At 39.1% G+C, this 24,624-nt stretch overlaps 1 protein-coding gene across 4 annotated transcripts in view; it reads right to left on the minus strand.

Annotated features, from left to right (window-relative positions):
- Positions 1–26: 26 nt before the first annotated feature.
- Positions 27–24,624, minus strand: part of LOC126872712 (uncharacterized) — an 88,787-nt gene continuing 64,189 nt past the window's right edge. For all 4 annotated transcript variants that reach the window (XM_050632828.1, XM_050632827.1, XM_050632825.1 and 1 more), the window contains exons 7-14: positions 10,767–11,089; positions 8,785–9,133; positions 8,144–8,475; positions 7,664–8,039; positions 6,862–7,114; positions 6,608–6,793; positions 6,127–6,264; positions 27–3,191 (exon numbers count right to left, since the gene is read on the minus strand). In XM_050632828.1, coding sequence (XP_050488785.1) covers positions 2,958–3,191; positions 6,127–6,264; positions 6,608–6,793; positions 6,862–7,114; positions 7,664–8,039; positions 8,144–8,475; positions 8,785–9,133; positions 10,767–11,089 — 2,191 coding nt within the window. In that variant the 3' untranslated portion in view covers positions 27–2,957. The remainder of the gene's footprint in view (positions 3,192–6,126; positions 6,265–6,607; positions 6,794–6,861; positions 7,115–7,663; positions 8,040–8,143; positions 8,476–8,784; positions 9,134–10,766; positions 11,090–24,624) is intronic.

Raw genomic sequence — 24,624 nt, forward strand, 5'->3', positions numbered from 1 at the left:
TTTCTTTTTACTAAAATAAATTTGCATGTTTTTCTATCATTTTTTATTAATTCATTGAGAACAGGTGTATGGACAGCTTACTAGTATCTAATAAATAAATAATCGTAATTGTTTATTCGCGTAAAAAAGAGAAAGGGAACGTTCGATGATCGACGCGTTTAACAGACATCGAATCTTTTCCCATCGATAAGTAAAAAATTTGCGCTTCCTGTCGTTTCCGAAAAGCAGTTTCGATTTCTCATGAGATAAAAACACAGGACATTTTTCTCTCAAGAACGACGTAATTCCAAATTCTAGTGAAATTTTCGGCGAATTAAAAAATAGAGACAATACATTTTGAGAAACGTGATGATTGTGGTTGTCACGACGATTATCCTTATATACGCTTTGGATCGATCTCTTGAAAAGCTATGTGGCATATGGGCCCCTATAAAAGCAACGGGGAACTGTTCTGAATATAAATTACTACGTGTGGATTAAGGTGAGCCCCTAAACAAGGACTGTACACAGTATATCGAGGATGCAACTAAGAACGAAGAGAACTAACAGAGTACGAAAAACGAGTTGCAATACGCGTGAATTCTGTCGTGCTGGCCAATGTTCATATCGGTATATAACGGTTTCTGAAAATTACACGATTAATTTGCTTGTAATCGCTCGCTGTTTCAGCCACGCAATATTCTCTCACGCTTATTTACAGTCGCTGGCGGCACACGGTTGATACATTAAAAAAATTAATCGTTTCTCACTCAGGATGACGTTTTATAGAAAATTCTGATGGATTCGCTAGAAGTCTAAAATAAATCGTTACCAAAATTTGTGTTTTCGTCTTTAGGCAGAACGGATAAATGAGAACAAAATTATATGATCCTGATTCCTTATTTGTCTCTCTATCCATGATCGCGAATATTGTGCAAGAAAACTGATTAATGAACCCACCAACTAATTAAAAAAAAAGCTTCCAACGTGTTTTCATTTCATTCTCATTTATCGACTCGCTTGTTGTCTTTCGATGGGTCTGTGGCACGTGCGATCAAAAGCGATCGCACGTGATATCGCGTCGAATCGTCGGTTGTCAGTCGATTTTATGTACACACGTATAAATAATCAAGGCACCAAGGGAATCAACAGTCAATAAATAACGCAGATTGATACGCGTTACTGCATATTAGTAAGCAGAACGATGCTTCGAGAAATTTCCTTTCCATCTTTTCGCTTTATTCTTTATTTTGTTTTCTTTGCATTTTAACGCGCATGGAATTATAAATTTGTCAGCACATTAGTCAATACCATCGTGAAAATCGCGACACATTCATCGTACCGAGTATTTAATTAGATAGCGCGTGTTTTTTGGTTGGGCCAGCTCCAAATTATATCTGCTAACGTCAGTTTATCTACCAGATACACCTTAAAATTAACATGGGAATTAAACTATCGGGTGTTTCGAGACCGTCTCTACGGGAATGTCAGTTTAGACAAACGTGGGTCCATACGATGTTTGCGCAGGGACTCTTCTGAAGAATCTTTCACCTTTTGTCTGTCAGGTAATTCGCAAGATCTATTCACAACTACGATATTTTTTCCGAAACCGATTTCCTCGTGAGAGGTATTAATGCGATCAAACTAACGATCGAGTTTAAAATAATAATATCAATTAATTGTTACGAGAGTTACAGAAACAGTATAGATAGTAAAAATAATAGGAATCTTTTTCTGGTTTAACCTGCAACTCGCGATCTATCCCGATCCCGATCGTTTTGCAAGCAAAAATTCTTAGGCGAGCACGGTTGATTGTTCGCTTTTTTCGAACGATCGTTAATATTATATACATGAACTACAAGATAAAAATTATACCTGGCTCAAGGCAACCAATATTTTTCGAGTATATCTCTTGTCTTGCAGTCCTTAAACCAGGTTTATTAAGTTCCTAAGTTTTGACTAACTTCCACGATTAGTTATAAACTTCTCTACCTTCATTTTGCTGATCATTAACGTTTATCAGCGATCGTCGATCGTTCATGCTATTCGTATAAATATAAGTTACTCATGATCGCTAGAAATACCATATAGAAATATGATCTGGCCGCTTTACTCGAGTAACTACTTTTCAGCTTTCTTGCAAAAAAGATTCAATGGGCAAAGGGTAGTCTTTATCCCTTCCTTTCTACTATGAAAATTGAGAAATGATTTTTTACAATTCATCTTCTCCCCAATCACTTATTCTGATTTGCTTTTTTTTCTCATCGAGTAACATTTTCTTTGACATAGTATCTTACAAAAAGAAACATGAAATAGAAACAAAGAGCCGAAGATGCTCAACTGTTACTGTGCTATTCCGTTCGTAAAGTGAACATTAAATACGTAGAAATCGAACGACAGCGTAAATTGTTATAAAACGTAACAAGATTAGCACGAAACATCACAGCGTGTACAAAATCGAAGAGAAACATTTAAGAGCGTGAGACGAGGAAACATCGTAATAAAATATCGTACATTTAAAACGTTAAAAACTTAATCTCCCGATCGATCCGGCTCTTTTTATATTTACTAAAAGTCAATCCTTAAAAAAACCGATCGCACTAAATATTTATCAATTACATGAATCGCTCTTATTGCTCGTATGCTGTCCCACAACGCTCAACTCTATTAACGACATAAAGCGAGTTTGATTGTAGTTCGAAGCATATCGATAATTATTGTTTATAATCAACTCCATACCGAGCAATCTGATGTTTAATTGTCATTAATCTATTTATTAAGTGGATCCAGACGCAACAACGAGCATCGTATTAATCGTCAATTAAGAAGCTTTCAGAATTAATCGTCAGTCTGCTCGAGATTCGAGTTGTTTAAGAAAATGCATACAAAATACCGCGGTTTGATTTGGGCTCGAGGCATTAAGCGTCGCCGGAAACGCTGCTACGAATTGCTGAATAGATCCGCCCCTCTTTTTATCGTTACGTATCGGGGGCGAAGATCTTCACGGTATTCTCGGAATTTTGCGCTTTCGAGCGCATCGCTCGTCTTCTCTCTTCGATCAGTTGCCTTCGAGCTTGTTCTCTTGCTTCTCTTGCCTTCTTGTTTGCTTCGCTGTTAGCTGTGGATTTTGGTTTGTGAATTGGCGTGACGCGACGTTTGGCAGTGGTGCCATTCTGCGGAGCTGAAGCAACTGTCTTTTTCTCTGGTACAGTCTGCAAAAGATATTACAAATGTAATGAAGCACTAGCAATAGAAAATAATGGTACCGTCTATGTTCAGGACTGATAGAAGTAAAGAAATGTCAGGAATTAAATTGTACAGGTGAAAGAAGTACAGGTGAAAGGTAAAAAAAAGGAGAAAGTGGAAATTGCGAATATCTGTACATGTTACATGCATCACATACACTTTTACACTTTTACATTTCCTATAGATACATAGAAATAAGTAAAACATACTTAGAGAAAAAGGATCCTTCTCGGATTTCTTCTTCCAGCTTTTCTAGCACTGTTTTCTTAATCTTCGTTACTTGGGTATTTTGACAAAAATCTAGGAAAAATACCGAAGGAGGAAGAAGAGGGCTTTTATTCTACAAACGCAAGAGGGTATAGTTGATCGCTGCTAATAATGATTCATTTAGTACAAATTATACAAAATCCTAGGATTCAGAATACATGAGTACGAAGATTCGTCGTACGCGGTGATCTTTAGAAATATAAAAACAAGACTCAGAATACCATACATGTACAAATACAACGATAATCGACAAAGGGTTCGATTTGATTTAAGAAACGTACACACGTGTTTTACTTTAATAGGGAAACTCTTAGTATTTGACGAATTTGTGTGAAATTTGATATTATTCGGAAATAATTGCATATATTTCGTATCTTCTAAATAACTATTCACGTGAAAGCCTTTTTTCAATGGCAGATAATTGTCGAGGTCAGTAGATATAATACTTTTTCCACTCTTTCTATTTGGTAAACGATTAGAAACGAAATTTGAACGAACATGTTGCGAAATATCCATGATAACGTTTACATTGGCATTAGATTTAGATTTTATGTTTTTCGTAATTACACCATAACTTAGTTTTTTGATGCTTACTCGATTTTTTAATTTAGAACTACTATGTTTCGTAACTTTCGACACAATCTCAGAACTTATGGAGGATATTAAAGTAGAGAGAAAATTCCGTATCTCACCATCCTTGATTGGCCATGTTGGAATATTATTTGTAATATTATTTATAACGAGAGTCGATTTATTTTTATTGTTCGCCACACGGGGCACCAAATTCGCAAGAGAATTTATACATTGCATGGAAAAATCGTGACTTTCCGGTATAGGATTTAGAGTTTCGCTTGCCTTCTCGAAATTATCTTGTAAGCTTACAGAATTTGTATCTTGGGTGTCTAATCGTTTCAAAAAATTATTTTCCGAACGACTATCCAAAAGATTAGACGTGATTCCGCGAGAAACCATTTTTTTCAAAGATTCGTCTTCCACGATTTTGAAAGTTTGTTTCCTTTTCTTGTCGTAAACCTTCATTCTTTCTAGCTTCTCAGATTTGTTCACAGTTGAAGATAAATAATTTTCGACATTATAGATTTGTCTTAATTGGCGTAGCGTTTCTGGGGACAATGGAATGAAAGGTTTCGAGTCGCTTAGTCTCCAAAAAATATTATCGGATATTACAGATGAAATTTCTGCTTCTTTTTCGATTTTTTGGGGGGATTCCTTTATCTGATCCTTTCTTAATTTTACCACCTGCTCTTTTTTTAATTCTTCTGCTTGCTTTCTTACGTTCCACGTCCCAGCAAACGTACAATTTTCTTCATATGCATCGGATTTCCTTTGAGACTTTTTATTATTATACACAAAATCGAGATTCGACCAGACTTCGCTTACGACAGAGAGATTACACCTTTCATAATAATTATGACTCAATTTTTTCGCATTCTTCATTTTTAACATCTTTTTTGGTTTAGCGTGCAATAAATTTTTTGTAGATGATTTTGTCATGTTCACAGCGTTGCAATCAACAGATGAAATATCTTTTCTTGTTGGCGGTAGTTCTTTAATGTCGTTTGAAAATGTGACGTTATGCCTAAGTTTTTTAACACTTCCTTTATGCGCAGGGAAAGATTTATAAGGAAACTTGTCAATTTTTGATGGAGTAGGAACTTTCTCTTCGCCCCTTTTGTGGATAATGACTGGCTTTAAATTACAAGACTTTTGCTCGTCGCCGATACCTGACTTAATTGAATCGTTTTTTCGAGGCCTGTTTTCTGGAGTATGCGATCTTGTTCTTCGACCATTTTTTATCTGGATCTCCTGGTTCAGATTTCTCCCTGTGGAACTATAGGATTTAGCTTTCGGTCGAACCTTTCCCATTCTTTTATCCGCAGATACAATTCTTTTACTGGATGAAGAAATAGTCTTCAAGTTGGTTGCGTTATTTTCATTTTTTTTTATATCCTTTTGCGTATCTTTTGTGAACAATTCTGAATAATTATTCTGTCCTTTACTTAAAGAATGATCATGCTTTTGCTGTTTCAATTCATCATCGTCTTTTCTAAATATCGTTTGAAATTTCGGTGAAATATTCTTCTGAATAAAGTCATCACGAAGATACAAATCAGAGGATGATTGTTTACAATTTTCAAAGTAAAATGGACTTATATCATGCTGCAATCTGTTCACATAATTGATGACGTACGAAGTGCATGGTTTAAGAGGAGAACTATCATTTTTTATCGTCTGTATCTCAGTTATATCTTTAAAAAGAACCGTATTACTTTCATTATAATCTACTTCATAATCGTCGCAATGGTTCTCATATTCCTCTAAATTTTGGGAAAGGGTTAGAACTTGAAACGCATCGTCGCATAAACGCATTTCAAGCGCTACATAGTCAGGTACTTGAGGGATATAGAAATCTTTTTTCACTTGATTCGATTTTTCCGGGTCGGTAAACGTTGCATCATCGAATCGTACACGCTTATTGGAAACAGAGTGCGAGTAGGATATACGGGAAGACGATTCAGGTGGCGTTACGTTATCGGTATTGTTGTGAGAATAAAAATTTTTCCCAGGAGGCTTCAAGGAATTGATTGTCTGAGGGTGAACAGAAACTGAACATACCTCTTGCCACTGAGAATTGCGTAACTTTTCTATCTGATCGAATAGCTCGTTTACTTGAACCACCTGCAGCATCACCATGTCCCAGAAGCCCGCCAAATCCTCGTTCGTTGTTGGGAACTCCTCGCCAGGCACTTGATTCTACAACAAAAATGGAATATTCAATATATGTACATAAATGTATATATACTAATTTATGTTTCGATTTATCTATAATTTTGCAATTAAAATGTTGTCAGAGATAAGGAAGTGTCCACATAGTCTTAAGCGTTTATACATGAGTATTAAACTTTGCCCGATTACTCATTTTCTTCATAATTTACAATAATTTTATTAATTTTATCATGTTTTCTATGAAACTAAAAAGCGTCGTAATACTTATGACCGGGAGTGTATATGGTTGGTAATACGAGTGTTGTTTATCATCTGAATGTTATTCTAAATTTAACAATCTTATTAGGAAAGCGATATACGAAAGCCATACAATATTTTTCTGGCACAGTCCCTCAAACTGTTGCATCTTCTGCGAAGTGAGCAATTTAGCTTTGCCTGCAGCTGACCGCAGTTTTCCGGCTGCTTCTTCCGGAAGTGCAACAGTATCGTCACTGGCCAATTCCGCTTCTGCTGACGCGGCTAACGAGAGCAGTCTGTCCGTCTCCTGTTTCAGCAGCTGCAACAATGAAGCAAAGAATGTGAATAAACGTTTCTTTCGATATGCTCTATTCCAGTTAGGCGTACCTTCATGAAGTAATGCCCATTTTTCTCTTCGACCGTTTTCTCCGCCTCCTCAACCTGTTTCGCCACGTTTGTCGAGCTGGCGCTCGGTTCTAAGACAGGTAGAACTACTTTTGGAGCAGCTGGCTGCTGATCTGGGATGCTGGTCACGCTAGAATTCAGCTTTTGTGCTCCACTGTCCGCTAGATTTACGTCTAAATTCGTAGCTGCTGGTATTTTTGGTTTCTGCTCGACCTTACGTGACACTGGCGTTACCCTAACGATGAAAAAATGCGTAATTGTATTTCCCTTGACACTTCAACTCCGCCAGGGTTCTCTTGCACAAGCGAACTGATATTATTAGCGAAATTTTATGTCATCGGTAGCAAGTTATCAATGCTAATAAATTTTCTTGCATAACAGCAATACGTTTAGTAATGAAACGGATAAAGTTCTACACGTCAATTTTACAAACTGCAAGCCATCTACTAATTGCCCTCTTCAATGTAAAATGGTAAAATTGGGCAAGAGAAATCTATAATTTATAACTTCTCATAATTGTGCAAGGGAACTCTGTCTGTGTGATTATATGCCGCACAGTTACCTTTGAAATACAATTTTATAATATTGTCTGGGTAGTGAATAGATGATAATCTAGTCAATAATATCATAAATCAAGAAGTCTGCAAATTGTATGACAATGATCGAATGAATAGATAACATATGCATTTTCCCCGGTGAAGGTGAACCGGATTTTCTCTTGATTAATGCGAATGCGATGTGGAAATATCCAGAAATATGAATGAAATATTTAAAGAAAAGTTACCTTTGCAAAGGCTTGAGAATTTGTTCCGAACCATCGGTAGGTCTTCTAGGGCTAACCACAGGAAGTTGAGCTCGGAACTCTGGTCTCAGGTGTCTCAACACTGGCAAATTTTTCAAAGACTCCTCGGTATTCGCATTGTCAGCCGATACGTCGTTGTTGTTACTAGACTTATTAAAGCTGCTGTCGCTAGTGTTCAGTCTGCTGGTGCTACGTTTGAAGAAAAAACCCTGTGCTAGAGCTCCAGGACCGTAGAGCCGTTCTACTCGTTGCTGAATGAAAGATTTTTCGCTGCTCGTGGTGCTGTTTACCACCTGACTTTCCACCTCCTCTGTGGCCCCGTTTATTATACTCGTATCGCCAAACGAAGCATTCGAAACTGCAAACAATTTATGAATGAAAGTTCCAATAAAAATAGTAATAGTAAAAATAGGGAATACAAATTTTATTTGTCTGAGATATATTTGTGATCAAGTCACTTACGGTTAACAGTAGGTTGCTTTGGAGACGACACTGAGAAATGTTTATTCTGTTGACTACAAGACATCATCTGCGATACTCCAGGGCTACGTTTCGTAGGTGTAGAAGCTTGAACTGGACTGATATCAGGGAACGTAGTGTGCAACATGCCTTTGTCAACCTCGGAGTAGCCCTGATAGATTCCTATGGAACTTCTGGCTTCCCTGTAAGTCTCCACTTTACACTCTTCCTTCAGACCGTTGGAAAAACCGTTTTGTCTATCCATCGCTAGGGGTGAAATTGACTGGCTCTTAGGTGTATAAGGGTGCGCTGGCACGTTGAGATTTTCGTTTGATCTGAAATATTTTAACGTCCATTGAACTTCCAGAAAACTTTATAAAAGTTTGTTCCTTATTGTTATCTTTATTTCAAATTGTTCACCTCGTGACAGTACAAGTAACACATATGCTAAGTACAATTACTTATGACTAATGTTAGTACGCTAAATATATTTTTTCATTTTTCCTATCAAAGCTAACTGAAATTGACCTGTGTTTGTTAACTTCCAAATCTGTGACAGTAGAAGCGTTTGATCGAGGAGCAACTCCGTTAAAGGGAGAAGAAGAGATTAAAAAACATTGCAGTCTGATTGATAAATATTTTACCTGAAACCTGCCGGGCTGGTGTCTCTATTGATCAACCTGGTCCCAGGGCTGCTGTCCCTCGATCGAAATCCTTCCCTGAGCTTGCTGTCGTATCTGTTGATCCCCGAATAGCCACTGATGCTACAAGCCAGACCTAAGTAACTCGGTTTCTTCACTGTCAGCTGCTCTGGCTCTGGACTGTTTCGATGACCATTGCTGACATTTAATTTCTCATCTGGAGTTAAATTGGACTTTTGCAGCGTTTCACTGCTACCGTTTGCCAACTTCTCCGCCTGAGACGCCGAGTCACCGTTGCAAGATAAATTCAGACTGTGCAACGTTTTCTTCGATATAGTGTCTATGGTGTTCTCTGTAAAGCAGAAGCCTCTGTTGGTTTCGCAAGGTTTGCTCTAATTACAGGCAGGCCTATGCTTTTGTAATTCCTTGATACACTTTCTCAGCCTGCTTTTCACACCCTAGTCGTCCATGTTTATTACGTCCGGTAGAATAATAATTTTGAGACGCGAGCACGCAATGCTGACTGCAATGGGGTCGCGTGTGGTTCACGCTCGATGCGAATCTTTCGCAAATCGAGTCGAACGCGCGATCCGAATGATACACTTTAACGCGAATCCCATGAAGAATAATGAAGAGAAACCATCGAAAAAATGGAAAAGCGTTTTCCCAGCGGAAAATAGAAGCAGATACGAGGAGAGACCACGGGAAGGTTGAAACGTGCCCGTTCGAAACGCGACACAGGAATAACCCTGGAATGGCAAGAGGCTGGCCGAGTCACGATGCAAAAGAGACAAGACCGCCTCTCTGCATCTCTTCTCTGCTCGTCTGCTCCTCTTGGCACTGACGATAGAAAGAAGCTGTGCCCTGCACTTGCTGCACTCGCCTACGATCTAAATTCGATCGACACCGCGGGGCCGAGCAAAAAGGAACGATCCACAGGAAGGTGGAGGGAACCGATAACCTTGAACGTACCAAGATCGTCTCGCCTAAAATTCGTTGCGCGAGAGTTGATCAACGTGTGATCGTTCTGCATGGCCTTCGATGCGTCAAGTGCAAGGTCATTGCATGATGACCCTTGAATTCCACAGATTTGTAGACATTCCGTGAACTTGACTTTAAAGTTACTCGTTCTTAGTTCGTTTACGAATGCTTTCACGCAGTAGAGATACGTGTATCACGATATATGTACTACATACGTGTTCTCGAGTAAAATATAAGAATTCGTTAAATAATCCACTTAAGGTTGTGGTTATGATGGATGCGTGTTCCGATGAACTATCGTTTTGGCCAATGCGATAGAACAAATGTATGGATGTTATCATCATCAATGTCTATCGTATTTTTATTATTTATTGTAATCCTTTCAGTTTCGCATGGCTTCTGGTTTACATCCTATGTACTTATCATATATCCTATTTAGTAGTATCTATTATATGTATGTATATCGTGATACACGTATCCCTGTAGAACTAGCGTGAGATTTTGTTGGCCGTAAATGTGACAAAGGACTTCTAAAACGAGGTACAGTATCATCGATTAAAGGAACTTCAATAAGAAGGCAGTTCTACTTTTCAGTAATTTGAATAATTCAGCAAACACCGGCTCAAAGTCGAATCACTTTTTCAAATGCTATAAACTCATAGTCAGCTGATATTCGTAGAACTAAATTTTACATTTATCGCTATGAAAACCTTGATTGTCTTTCCTCTTTCAATAAATACTATAAATACTGTCTCCTTATTGCCGCAAATCCTTCAATTGTTATCGTTCTCAATTACCGTCTTATGACAGAATTTCTGGTACTGAAGACAAAATGTTTACACGCTATTTTCAATGAAACCTTACACCTAATTTCTCATTAACTCGTTGATCTCCTGTAACAGGAATGACGTATTCGCGTGACAAAAATTACACAGACCAAAATTTTTCTAAATGTTGTGAACTCTGCCCCTATTGGAAAACGCTAGACATCGAAGATAGCCAACCTGATCGGTCGGACGCGGACTGATCGACGTCCAGACTGCAGCTGCCGATGCTCTCCTGGCTAGTCATGTTAGGATGATGGCCGGTGACGATGTCGATGGCGATTTTCGGGTCCGGATCGAAGCGTCGATAATTAAGAGGTTGTACTGCAAGAGAGAGCGGCCTTGTACGGCGATTGGATCTGATGCCGGCGGCGCCTGGGACCGACGGCGTCAGCGTCGCGGCGCAGCAATCGCCGACGTCCTCCAGGCCCGCTACCTCGCTGCCACCACGTGTTTGCCCGCAAGCTCGTCGACGATCCTCGTCTCCGCGGTCCTCGTGCACACTGTTGAGTTTTTGTTTCCTTTTTGTTCGCCGATCTTTCCCATCTCTATTTTTTCTATTTTTTTTTTCTCTCGTGAACCTCAATCACGAGCCTCTAAGATTCTTTACGAGAAAACATATCGAGGATTTGCTTGTTTTTTCTCAAGATGTTTCCTTGCTCGTACGAAGATGATGGATGCAGGGTAGATTTATTTATTTACGAATTTTTCTTTCTTTCATTCATCATATATATTTTCACTTATTTGTTAAAGAGAATATAGCCTACCCGTTCTCGGGGAAATATTGTTTCTGAATATAATTTCTAGCGTGCTATATCTCGTTCCTTGCCATATTAGTTACAAGAATTAGAAACTTCGCAGAATATAAAATACGAGAGTTAGAAATTTTTAAGTGGTTTTGTAATTATGAGTATCAAGTGCAGCGTGTGCATTTCTATACTTTCAAATTTCCTATAAACATGCAAATATCCTAATTTGTTAAGTAAAAGTCTAAAATAGAGCAACAATAAAAGTCCAATCATCGCGAATAAAATCCATCATCTTCGACGCGATTAATCCATGGAATTTCGTTGGTAATGATCCGATGCTCTCGAGTCGTTCCTCTCAATTCACGTGGAAAAATATTAAACGCGAAAAACGCGTCGATTTCACGAACTAAATGAGACATCACGACCTATCGCGGAACGCTCAATTTTCTCTATCTTCGAGCAGGAAAATTATCGACGGTATGTAAACGGCAAGGATCACGAGAAAGCGGAACGAGTTAGCATCAAGCTCGAGTCGTTCCGCTTGTTTCGTTCCCTTTTTAACGACAGAAACCGCACCAGTAGGTGAATCGACTGTTTTTTCCACGATGGAACGAAGCTCGAGGGCATCGTGGATATTAATTGAAAGCTGGTGCTATCTTGCAGCAAACCGGCTAATCCCGACGTTGACTTTCACTAGACCTTTTTAATCAACGTTAGAACGATCGTTTAGTCACGTAGTGCGTTTAAATAGAAATTGCGTTATCGTGGGATCGAGCTTAAATCGAATTAGATTCACCGAGAAACGGTTCGAGATAAACGTTTTAAAATGCTCGATTGTTTCGCGGAAAATAGCGTAATTCGTTTCACTGCGGTGTGTTCACGGTTGAAAGCAAGGCGGAAAATCCTACAAAACAATTACAAGATTGCTTAACGAAACTGCATGCTCCGTGAATCTCGGTAATTTCGCGCATAATCGTGCCACTGGTTGAGCAAACAATTTTATCATCGTGAATCACGAAAAGAGAGAGAGAGAGAGAGGTGCCGCGTGGCCCCGTGACTTTAAAAAGCAAATAACGCGTGTGTAAACTTTATTCGCGTGGATCTAATTTTATGAATCGACCGGTGGCAGAATACAGACGAGTCCGTCGTAATAAATTCACGTATCTGTCGATATGTAGCACCAGCTTTCACGTTTTTTTCTCTTAACGTAAAATCTACTACCTATAGAACCCCGATTATCCGAGCTAGCTTTTTTAGTCCCCGGAGATCACTTATTTTGAATTGTTCTAAACAGGAAAGACAACTTCTGAATAAAAATTGTTTCTGTTCTGGTGTCTCAATTTCTCTTCCGAGGGACCATCGTGAAATTTTACATTGATTGATGTTCAGGCGATCGAGGTTCTACCGTATGTTTTATAACGCGTTTAGACGTGCAAATAGCGATGAAGACAAAAGTATACGGAGCGATCCATAAATCGGTCAACACGATATCTGAACTGGTTCTGACAGTTCAACAAAAAAAAAAAAAAAAAAAAAAAAAAGAAAAAAGAAAAAGAGAAAAGAAAAAGAAACCCAGATCAAATATCGTGGCGACCGATTCGTGGAATACCCTGTATAGCTTCGAATTTAGGATTGAAAGCGTAGCTAGAAGGAGTCTAAAAAAAAAAAAAAAGAAAAAACTAGTAAAACTAGAAGTAGAGAATAGTGAAAGATGAGCTGCTGAAATAGATGAAACGTTGCATCGCTATTTGCGATTGTTTTCTAACTGCCTGCTGGGTTGTTTCGGTTGAATTAACGCGGCACTAATTGCACGCTAATCGTTGCTTATACCGATTTTGCACGAATCGCATGGGGTTGTGCAGAATCAGAAGGCAGTGCAAGCTGGTGCATCGATCGAGTACGATTCGCTTTCGAGAATCGCATGCATTATAGAAAAGGAACGTAAGGTGGTCTGTGTGCAACGAGCAATCGATATTGTCGAGCGAGTGATACGTTCGATCTGTTTTAAATCGTATTAATCAGACAGTTGTAACGTCACGCCAATTAATTTGCATATTTTACATTCTTCGTGTAAAGGACGTACACATTCACAGTGAATAAAACCTTCAATTTTGTTAAGAACTAAGACTGTTAGTTATACACGCGGTTTCGTATAATCACACTTTTCAAACGACAGGTTACATACACTGTACAGTATTAGGACACCTAACTCGTGTTACATTCGTTGGAAAATTCTAAATCTTGCTTCACATATAATGGCAATAAAATAACAGGTTTGTAATAAATCACATAGGAAATTCATCGATATACAATAAGTTAATAAGTGTCCTGACACTTCTGGCCATCAGTGTATCTAATTTCAAACATTTCCATAGGACAATTTTAGAAGATTCCAGTTGGTATTGTTTCTTTATGTTTTTCTTTCACGAGTTGCATAAGTGCGGTTGATCGAGCGCTAGTTCGTCTGTATGCAAATGGTGTTACGGATTAAAAGAGCATTGCATGAGACGTGCAGCGAAGCAAAGGTATGCCAAGATAGTGCAAGGTGATCGGATCATGCTTGATCGTGAACGTATTGATGATGAATGTAGACGTACACGCGTGGGAATGAACGTGGTGGGGAACTATAGAAAATGTCAAAGCGTCACGAGAATCCTCGTGCGTTCGCCGATCGAAGAAATCGCGTGTCGTTGCTAGTTAGCCGAATTTTATCAAGATTCATCTCTTAATCAAGTAATTAAATTACAGCTCGTTAGCCACAACGTTAACGAGCACGAGTTCAGAAGAAACACTGGAAACTGGCTCGGAAAAGAGAAGATATCGCGAGCCGAGTTTAACAGAGCTGTCAGTGGAAACAGTGAAACTGTTGTTGTTGGATGAATAAAACGGTTCGTTACATTCGCGAGAACTCGTTCGCTAAGGCAACTAATAGAAAAAGTTTCACCGTAAATTACGTGAAATGTAAATACTACGCTGAAAGATTCAATAGTTTATCGTGTGTATTACCGCCAATAATAGAACAAATGAGAGATTCATACACGTGATCAACTAACGAAAAGGATTTGTCAGATAAGATCGGTGAAACTAGTGGCGCGAAATGGAGAGTAGGACGAGTACACGCTTGGAAATCAAAACGCCGGTCGGAATAGAAATTGTCATACCTCCTACGCCAGTGCTTCCAAAGGAGGAACTTGGAAACGTTCTTTTTGGCCACAGGATTCACCGTGTAGGTGCCACTTTCGATTTTCAGAGGCATCTTCGACACACTTTCAATCGTGCTCGACGTTCATCGACTACGTTTCTACGTCTTCGACTCTCGAATATTACGCCGAGATTGATATTGCAGCCGGATTACTCGCGTTTCTATCGATTCGAACTTCTTTTAAACCCTGAACCTCGTGAAATCATCCATTTATAAGTCTGTTCTTAACTTGGATATAAAATAGCACCAATATTACTGAAGCGAAGGACGTATTAATTAAAGTGTTCTTAGAACCATCGTATTCAGCTTTGTACGATAATATTTGCAGGAACAAGTTCACACTAATTGGATAAGGTGACACCACTAGAAGACTAAAGCGCTGTCGAAACAACACGTTTTCGATGAATCACGGGTCAGAGGAACTTCAGATCAGCTAACTCGAGATCTTCTTCTTTGACGACCTTTGTCACCGACAAGAACTCGCGAAGGCACGTTGCTAGGATGACTAGTTACCGAAGACTGGCATTCCCATCTCATCTCTCTCTTCTAAGACTATAACGCACTCTCTCCCTCTCTTTCCTCCCTCTTTATCTTTCGCTGTGCCCTCGGCACGAGGATATTTCGGGAACACTCAAAAAACCACGAAAGCACACGAGTTGCTTCCTCCGCACCCCTTGCTCTCCCCTTTTTCTCGGTCCTCCGGAATAAGCACCCACCATTCCTCCCAGTACACAGATTTTCGAATTCTTCGCACGCTTTCCCATCCCTCTCGTGCCTATAATTTAACATTTAGCGCTACTGACGCACACGTCGCATCGATTCAAATATTTATAAGAATTCCAATATAATATTCATTCTCGATGTACTTCAAATATTGCGTATATCGATACTTGCATCTCGGTTTTTCCACATAGTAAATTAAAGAAGCAAACGAAGTGATGGAAAGTGTACTGGAGCATAGATTATTGCCGAACATGAAGATACAGATGAAACGCATATACAATATAACGAGATATGCAATATTGGAAACTTTATGAAGAACACGCGTGTGACGAATAGGTGTTATTAGTGACGGAAGCAGGGTAGAAAAATACAGGGTTAGTGGCTTGAACACGTGTCTGGCACGCGTACCGTTTCCACAGAAGTTCACGCGTCGGAAGAGAGACTCGTACGTTCAATTTCACGTTCGTAAGAGCGGCAAAATATCAGACGAAAGAGTCCCTAGGGTTAATAACCCTCTCTTTCCAGAGGGATTTCCTACGACTTACTCTTTAACGTGTCCACAGTTCGTCAGCAGCTGGACTTTTCTAGAACTGCTTTTTCTATCGTTGGAAATCTCTCTTTGCTGTCTTTTACTCTTGCTGTTTACATCGCTGAATCGTTATCGTTCACTTTTTTATTCTTCTTCTTTATCTTGTGTTCTTTTTATTATTGGAACCCCCTTGTCTTCTTCTGTCTTTTTCTAATTGCTGGACCCCCATGCCTTTTCCCAAAATTCTGGAATTTTGGAAATTGGAATTCCCATTCGACTTGGCCTGTCCTTTTTTAATTGCTGGAATTCCCTTTCGACTTGTTCCGTCCTTTTTTAATTGCTGCAATTCCTTCTTTGGTATCTTTTTCCGTTTTTATTGCTGCAATTCTTTTTCTGGTATTTCTTTCCCTTATATCTTGACTACTTTCCTTTTACTGTCACAATTCCATCTTTGAAGAACTTAACTGGATTCTTATCGTTGAAGTTCTTTATACGAATGAATCCTTTGCGTGACAGAATTACTTCTCCTAATAGAAACATATTTTTAGGTTCCAATTTTTTCGTGGTACATCGTATTCGAGAATATTTGTCGTCCAAAGGAAGCTCGTCGTCTGACATATTATCTTTCTTCGCTCATACAAAATAGATAATGTTCGGGCAAGCAGTTGGTAGCACAAAGAAGTCCTCTGAAGTTCACAGAAGCTTTTTATAGAAGTTATTCCAGTTTATTGCTCGATACTGAATTACTGAATATTCTATCTTTGAAACCAATCCCGGATATCTCTGCCAGACTTTTCTATTTCCATAATCACGAAGGTTAAAACAGTCCAAATTGTATTCTTAATCGAAATTCAAATATTTATACGATTACTCGAGTTTCCAGGGTATCGTGTTGATGCAGGGATCGTTAAACACAGACTCGACATTCTCCAATCGGCTAGTGTGAGCATGAAACCCTTCACTTTTCCCTTGCAGTGACATACTAGACCTTGTCGGTTTCACTTACCGAATCCATAAATCACGCGGATCTATTTCCTCGGATCCAAAAATAGACGAACGATAGACCGGATCTATGACAACCGAAAAACCATCCATCATAGGATTTTCCATCATCCTAACCGAATCAGAAGTCGAAATTCATTAAAGAAATTGATAGATTGCATAAATTCAATATTCAATAAAATACTAATATTATAAACTTTCTAATTTCTCTACAAGAGCGATCTAATAATAGTAAGCTTCTGCATTTTTCAACGAAACATCTTCTCTCTCTTCCAATAAATACAATTTAAATATTACAGCTGCTTCCTCGTTGCAGCATACCTTTCAATGGCCGATCGATTTCGAATGGCGTAACATTTTCAACGAAACGATTAGACACTTCCCAGACGTGTCTGGAACGGGTTCATAAAAATTCCTCGCGTTTCTGCATGTTTCTCGCGCATCTAAACGAGTCTACGTGCGTTTGATTCGAAACGAATGTATCCTGGTCACCGAAAAAGTTGCTGAACGACATAAATACGAACGGCAGGCACGTATGACTAGCGTGAAACAAGAGCTGCCGTCTGAGAATGCAGAAAGCGCAGCTATGAATTCAAATGCAATATGGTGCGCTTATGGTGAAGTTCCATTCGAAGGGTAGGGCTGAACGAATAGAAAATTACACGGGACAATACTCGAAGTAAAGCACGGTGCGCGTAAAGCCTGCATATTGTCAATGGTTCTACGCGTTGTTCGATCAATCGACCAAGTGGAGCCCTTGAACTGAATCGTAGAGCACGTTGAATCGAAGTACGATCGTTTTCACGAGTCGATTGTCCATTTACGAGTGAAGTAGACTCCCTATTTCATTGCAGATACTCATACAGTTTATTAAATTTTTTTTATCAGATTATGTAAGCCGGAAATCAGATCTATCTTATATATTTAATTAACACTGTAACGAGACACGATTATCATGATTATATCGTTAAAATTTCAAGTTAATCTGAAAATGTATATATCATAGAACTTATAAGACATTTATTATAAGCATACGCTTCGCGAAAATCTCCGAAATATTCAAATATTTTTATGAGTCATTGTATCGATTTTTACTAAATATACGTCTGCAACAAATGACTCACATATCTTTCTATATGTATAATACATTCCTATTGGATTAGTTCCAAATTTTACGAACAGAATCACGACAGTTGTGTCTCGTTACAGTACCAATGAAATGTGAAACTGCTTTGTAAAAGATACGTAATATATTCAGAAAAGAATTCCATTATGTAAGTGTTGAAGTATCGATTGATTGGAGTAAACGAATCGTTTAGGAAAGGATCGTTATCGGTTCCATTCATGAATATCGAGTGAATGACCAAGTGGTACGAGCGAGTAAATATACCGCACGTTGCCTTCGAATAGCTATTCTTCTCGAGAAAACGTCGAAAGCAGCATACGCGAGGAATAAAAACACTCGGCCTTATCTTGTTGCGGTTAAGTAATGATTCAAGTCGCGAACGTGATAAGGTATCAGTAACTGGGCGTTTGGTAGCTTGTGTCACTATTGAAACCAAACAACGACGACTATGTAGGCAAACAATAGGTGAAATATTATGCTAGCTCGACGTACAGCTGCAACTCTGTCGATGTTGAAATAACAAGATTATGCTAAAAATAACAACATTCGTGTTAACGATTCATTTTATTCGCGTCTTGCTGCACGTGAAACAACCTGTACGAGTATATTACCGTGCAGATCGCGTGTACAACGAAGAAGATAGCAACAACTTATCACGTATGCCAAGTCGTGTCCTCCAGAGTTCCTTGCTCTTCAACACATATATCGTTTTCTCTTTAGTCTATCGCTCGTCCATTCTCTTCGGGAAATCACTTTCTATCAGGAAATCTCTTCGAAGAAAAGCGCAATAAAATGTTTCACGAGAAGAAGGGAATCGATTACTTGCTATTACGCACCGAACAATTACGTTTCTTTTTCTTTTTAACTGTTCGTATTTATCAGTGGTTTTTTGACTTTCTTTAATTGGAAAAATCGAGCGAATATTGGTAAAATTTCCTTTGGGACGTAGACAACGCCGATGGTTCGAAAATTCAACTATCTTCAGATTCCTTCGGGAACTTCTTGCACAGTTTGAATGATCCGACTCAGGAATTCTTTCTATCGTTTCTGTTTGCTGAGTGAACGGAAAGTTGAGCGGCTATCCAAGATTTTGCAAGTCATCGGTGTCAGCAAACAGGCTTTAATTGTAAAGATCATGCACTTTGCTTGAGCTCTCATGGGTTCGATGAATTCCAGCTAATTGCGAATTATCAACACGTGCTGCGTTCTTCGAGTAATCTTCGATCCAATTGTATTTTTCTATCGATAACAAATTCCGTATGTTCGATAAAAAGTAAAACAATCGTTACGTAAGATAGGCTTAACAAACAAATCGTCGAGACTCTCTGTTTGCCGACGAGTTTCTTCGTGAAAAATAACATAATCCGAGATACCTGTAATCTTGTTTGGCCAGCCAATTAAAGGCCAATTTTTATCGACGATCAAAGAGATAACGAAGTGCACTTTCTTGTATGTGAGATGGAAATGATAATACCAGTCGATCGATTTTAATTCCCATTGAAATACCTGTTTGTTGAGATACAATTACAGTACGACGATTCGGAGCGAGTCTATACGACTTCCGAAGAAGAAGACGCGCATGCAACGTGGTGCACTAGGTAATTCTATCCTAGAGTCGTAGTGGAGAGCTCGCAAAGTATATTGAGTTACGAAATGAACGGTAAATTGAGGGGAGACGAGCCGAAAATAGAGAGCCACTGCCACCGCGACATGGTTTAAATACCGGCATTAAGACGATCTTCCGGTTATGCGCCCAAGCCACGAGAATCGTGTCTGCCTACAGTATCTATGTTCGACCAAGAACTCGAGAAGCATCGATAATTTATTCCAAATCTTCCTGAACATCCTCTCCGCAGTGATAAATCTCCGAAACTCTGGCGCAAGAAAAATTACTTGTGTCAATTTCTACGAAGACCAACTTTGGAAAGAACCATTTAACAGTTTAAATTACCTTCCATATCATCTTCGCGAAGTCATTAAAGTCAGTTGAATTTCTAAAATATAACAATTACGCAGAATATCCTATCGATGTAGTTGAAGACATGTCTTATCGATCAGATTAGAAAGAGAGAAGCTTCAACGTAACTTGCAACTTAGTTGGAACCATTTTCGCCCAATATTCCGCAACCTTAAAACTTTGTGACAATTGAAAGAGAAAGATTCGATATTGACAACTGTCAGACTTGCTCGAGTCCTTTTCTAAATGACTAGCTCTAGCGAAACGAACGCGACGAATCTCTCATCCACGATGGATCACATTCTGGTGATCCTTCTTTTTGGGAAATCATCGGACCCAAGTGTCGCCGGTAGTCAGGGGTAAGTGACACCGGCTGAACTCTCTCGTTTCTATATATAAACGAAAATAAACCACAGTGACATTTGAACCATACTCTCTTCGTCTTGCGTATACGATGGTCGGTTCCTCTGTGGGGCGCGACGACGCCTACCAAAAGGGAAACGACGTTGCAGCGTCGCGACGATCGCCGAGAAAAATTGTGTCAGCTAAATTAGGAGAACGCCGTTCTCTACTGCTTTCAGAACCGCTTTTTTTCGCGCGGTTTCGTTCACATTGGAAACTGGGCGATTAATCAATCCCCGCCACGAAACTGGTCTCGACTACGCCAAGAAAGCGAGCTTTTGTTTTTTCCCTCTTCTTTGATCATACGACTATTCAGATAAAAGGGAAACTGGGTAGATTGATATTGGAGAAAAAGAAAGGATACGCGCTGATAATGAGTTAATTGGGAGTATCGAAAATTAGTATTTTGTCTAGCATTGGTATCGAACGAATTTCTTCGTTGACAAAGAAACCACTGGAAAATTACATCCTTCGTAGAACGTGACTCGTTTTACACGGTGCAAGTAGGTGGACGTGTCGTAGACTGGCAAATATGTGCACAACGTGCACTTAACGTAAGAAAGAAAGTTTTTACTTTTTACTTTCCATCTCATGCCGTTTTAAGATCGTTGGACATTAAACCAAGTCAATGCTCTTCGCTATCTAGCTCATTAATGCATTAATCTTAACGACACGGTGATCTTCGTACAGTCCTTGGTCATCGAATTAGAATTGCACGTAGAAACTTCACTTTTCTAACCACGATATGTCGTACATCCACGTACTGTCATGTAAATGACAAATTGTCCTTCGTTATTCAAATTATTACCAAATACACAGACGATCGTGGTCACACCGCACGATAGTCGAGTCTCACTACGTTGCTAATGAAATTTCCAAATATTTTTCAAATATACTTCAATATTTTCGTGAGCTACCATACGTGTACTCATACTATCTTAGTAATTAGCTTCGCTATTAGAATTTGCTTATGACGGCCAATTTGAAAAAATGAAAAATTCGCAATCGTAATCCGATGAACAGGAACTGCGGTTGGCACGAATTCTCGCGACGGAGGAAGCGACGTCGATTCGATATTACCAAGACAATATATCGTGAGCGTTGCCTAAACGATTCTAATGAAGCAGCGCGCGGAAATCGCAAGCATTGTTTCGCTACGCGGTTGGAATAACGATTAACAGCAGGGGAGGACGTAGAGGAGCGTGCATTAACAGTCGCGGCCCGTAGCCCCGGAAAAAGACACGATTATTCCCTTCGATCTTCTCTCGTCGTATCTCAACGGAAGCTCAAACAAACAACTCTCTTCTGCTCGAGTGCGAGAAAAAATATACTTCCTTGACGGACGAGTAGCTTTTTAGGGCGCGACGAAACGCGGAAACAACGAAGCTCGGTGCCGATTGCAGCGATTTCATTACCGTTCGTTCCGACTTTCACCCCGATACTAAAATTCCACAGTGTCGTTCGGATCGACAGCGAATAATTCTCACGAATACTCTTCTTAATGATAGCGAATAATGGCCGATCGAGGCGAAATTTGCTGAGTATTATGAAAAGAGGATACCATCTGATCTGAAATATTAGGTTGTTGGGTTGTTCTTTTACAGACACGTCTTTTACAACAACGCATCTTTATACAAACATGAAACCTAATCTGTCGAACGTCGTGATCTTTATTTTGACAGAACAAAATGAATAATCATACGTAATTCGATGAAATAATATAAAACGGAAAATGTTGTGTGGTCCATTATTTCCTTATAAAACGAAAGAAACTTTTCGAACGACCTAATACAAAACATCGAAATCGCTCGCGTCTTTTCGACAGTACGTAATTCAATCAGAAATTTGGCAAAAAATCCGAATCATCTTCTTCTTTTTCTTCGTTATTGCGATTATATATAGATAGCAAGATACGAAGCGATGAAAAATTGAATCTTAAAATACTTGTGAGCAATAGCGTATATATAGGGATCTGCATCTTTCAAAAGCACGGATCGTCAAATCTAAAGTTTCATATTTTAAATCCACTATCTCTGCTGATGAAGCCATTTTTTTTTTTTTTTCGAAACTAGGACTTCCAATGGTATCGTATTATCGTGACAATAGCTCGTCACGGGAATTGAAAATAAGCTATAAATAGCGCGTAACAGGCCAAGAACCGTGTTATCTGACGATAGATATCGAGAGAGGGAGAGAGAACATCGTGGACAGTTTCAAACTGCACGCGATTCGCCGCAAAATGGCTGACCACTTGGATATTCCTCTTGGTAAACTTGATTTTAACGGAGATTTTTATAGCGGCGCATAAATTCCTCGGAGCAAGCTGCTGGCGACGAACGACGAGATAAATCCGTATTTATTTAGGGGTCGACTTTCGGGGTCAGTCACTTTTGGAAATCGGTCGGGGAATGTTGCTCGCGCGAGCTTATTTTTACCAAGAATCGTAATGGCGAGGCTCCCGTGGAGGTGCTCTCGCGCGAAATGCAGGACAGGAAATAAAAGGCATGCACCCGGTTGCACGTGCAACGGAAGAATGCATAACGACCGGCCAACACCGATGTGCACCGTTATTAATATGATTCGCGAGAGTTAATTACTTTCTAGTTGCTTCACGTTCGCAACGTTTGCACGTATTAGGTGAACGTAAAACTTCTGTCCTATCTATCAACAGCACTTTTTGTTTTTAATAAATTCACAGACAGAGTATGCTCTTAACCGACAACATTAGATTGCAAAGATTTTGAATATTAATTACATTTTGTTTTCTATATTTTAGCGATAAAGACTATGAACAGATATGTGATTGCAGTTACATAATTATATACATGATTGTATAACATATGATCGATTAGTTTCTTAATAATCACGTACGACATAGAATAGAAATTTCGTTACCATGAAAAGATTAATTTGAAAGGTGGATTTTGATCGTCGACTAGTCTACTCGCTTCGGCTTCATACGATTCTGACCATCGCTTTCGAAACGCTTCTTGCCCACAGGAGACACGAACTGAGAGGAATAATTTTAACGAAGACACTCGAAAAATTAGAGTCAATTGGAGCTTCTTTCCAGCCTCTGATAGGAACGTGCATAAATTGAGCGTGGGCTCGCGCTCGCGACCCAGAATCCAGTCAACAAGGCTATCTTCTTTTCAACGTACACGGAGATTTGTTAGAAAAAAAGGAAGGAAACTTGCATAAATTTGAATCGGTTACTTTGTCCTGTGCTTCATTCGGGGCAAAACTCGAGTCTTTCAGCTAAATTTTAAAATATGCACGAGATCAAGCGACCTAGTTTAAAATTCCAAATTTCGTCAAGATAAATCGAGACCAGGCACGTGACATAGCGTTTTATGATGCTAATTCGCGGAACTTCCGACGACCGGCTCTTAACGAGGAGAGATCCACGAAAGTTTCGATCGTTTCCGTGGGAAACACACGCGCGCTCGTTTTCATTCCTTGTTCTCGTATGATTTATGGAAAAACGAAGGCTGGCTGAACGCCAACGGTGAATCATCGAGTTCCGATGAAAAGATACACAGGGCAATGATCACTTGTGTCATTTCGAAATTGCGTGCAAGTGTGTCGACGCGTCTCTCGTCGATGATACGTGTTAATGAATGAGAGAATTTTGTTATTTCGTGCGCGATCGTTTGCTATATGACGATGGTACTAAACATTGCGTGCAGTATCGAGCTATTAACTAACGATCAGTACAATGACGAGAATGTAAATAGGAAAAATCTCTATAATCAATTTGAACGCCGTCCTATATTTATAATAAAAATAAAAACAAAATTCTTCAGAATACAACTAAATGAATTTAAGTATTTCCCTATTTATATATTCGCCATCGTATAGGTAAACACAAAGCCGTATCCTTGTATATGTATAAAATTAAATATATAATAATATAAGAACAATAGAAGTAAACAATGTGATTATTAAGATTCGCAGCTGGTTGAACAGGATAGACGACAGAAGGGAAACACTTTGTTTTTACGATCCTCGAACGATTATAAAATATACGACGAGCTCGTAATCGGGTCATGATTGTACACTACACGAGCTATTCCAGCGTCAAATATAATCTGTAATCGTAAATTACTACCGGCGCAGCTGTAATCATTGCTCTTGAAGGCACCGATTAATTATCATTCATTAGTGCACATTGTCTGCAGCTGCGTGTTTCCTCGCATACCAGTTTGCTCTATACGAACTCATCACCTATTCAGCTGAACTATTTTTCATCATTAGCAGCTTCTTTTCGATATTACGAACACTTCGTATTCCTTAGCTGCTTAATTACATAGAATTTTAAATATAGATAATTTCGTATAACTTCGTT

This window comes from Bombus huntii, chromosome 13 (genome assembly GCF_024542735.1).
Source record: "Bombus huntii isolate Logan2020A chromosome 13, iyBomHunt1.1, whole genome shotgun sequence".
In the NCBI taxonomy this organism is placed as follows: domain Eukaryota; kingdom Metazoa; phylum Arthropoda; class Insecta; order Hymenoptera; family Apidae; genus Bombus; species Bombus huntii.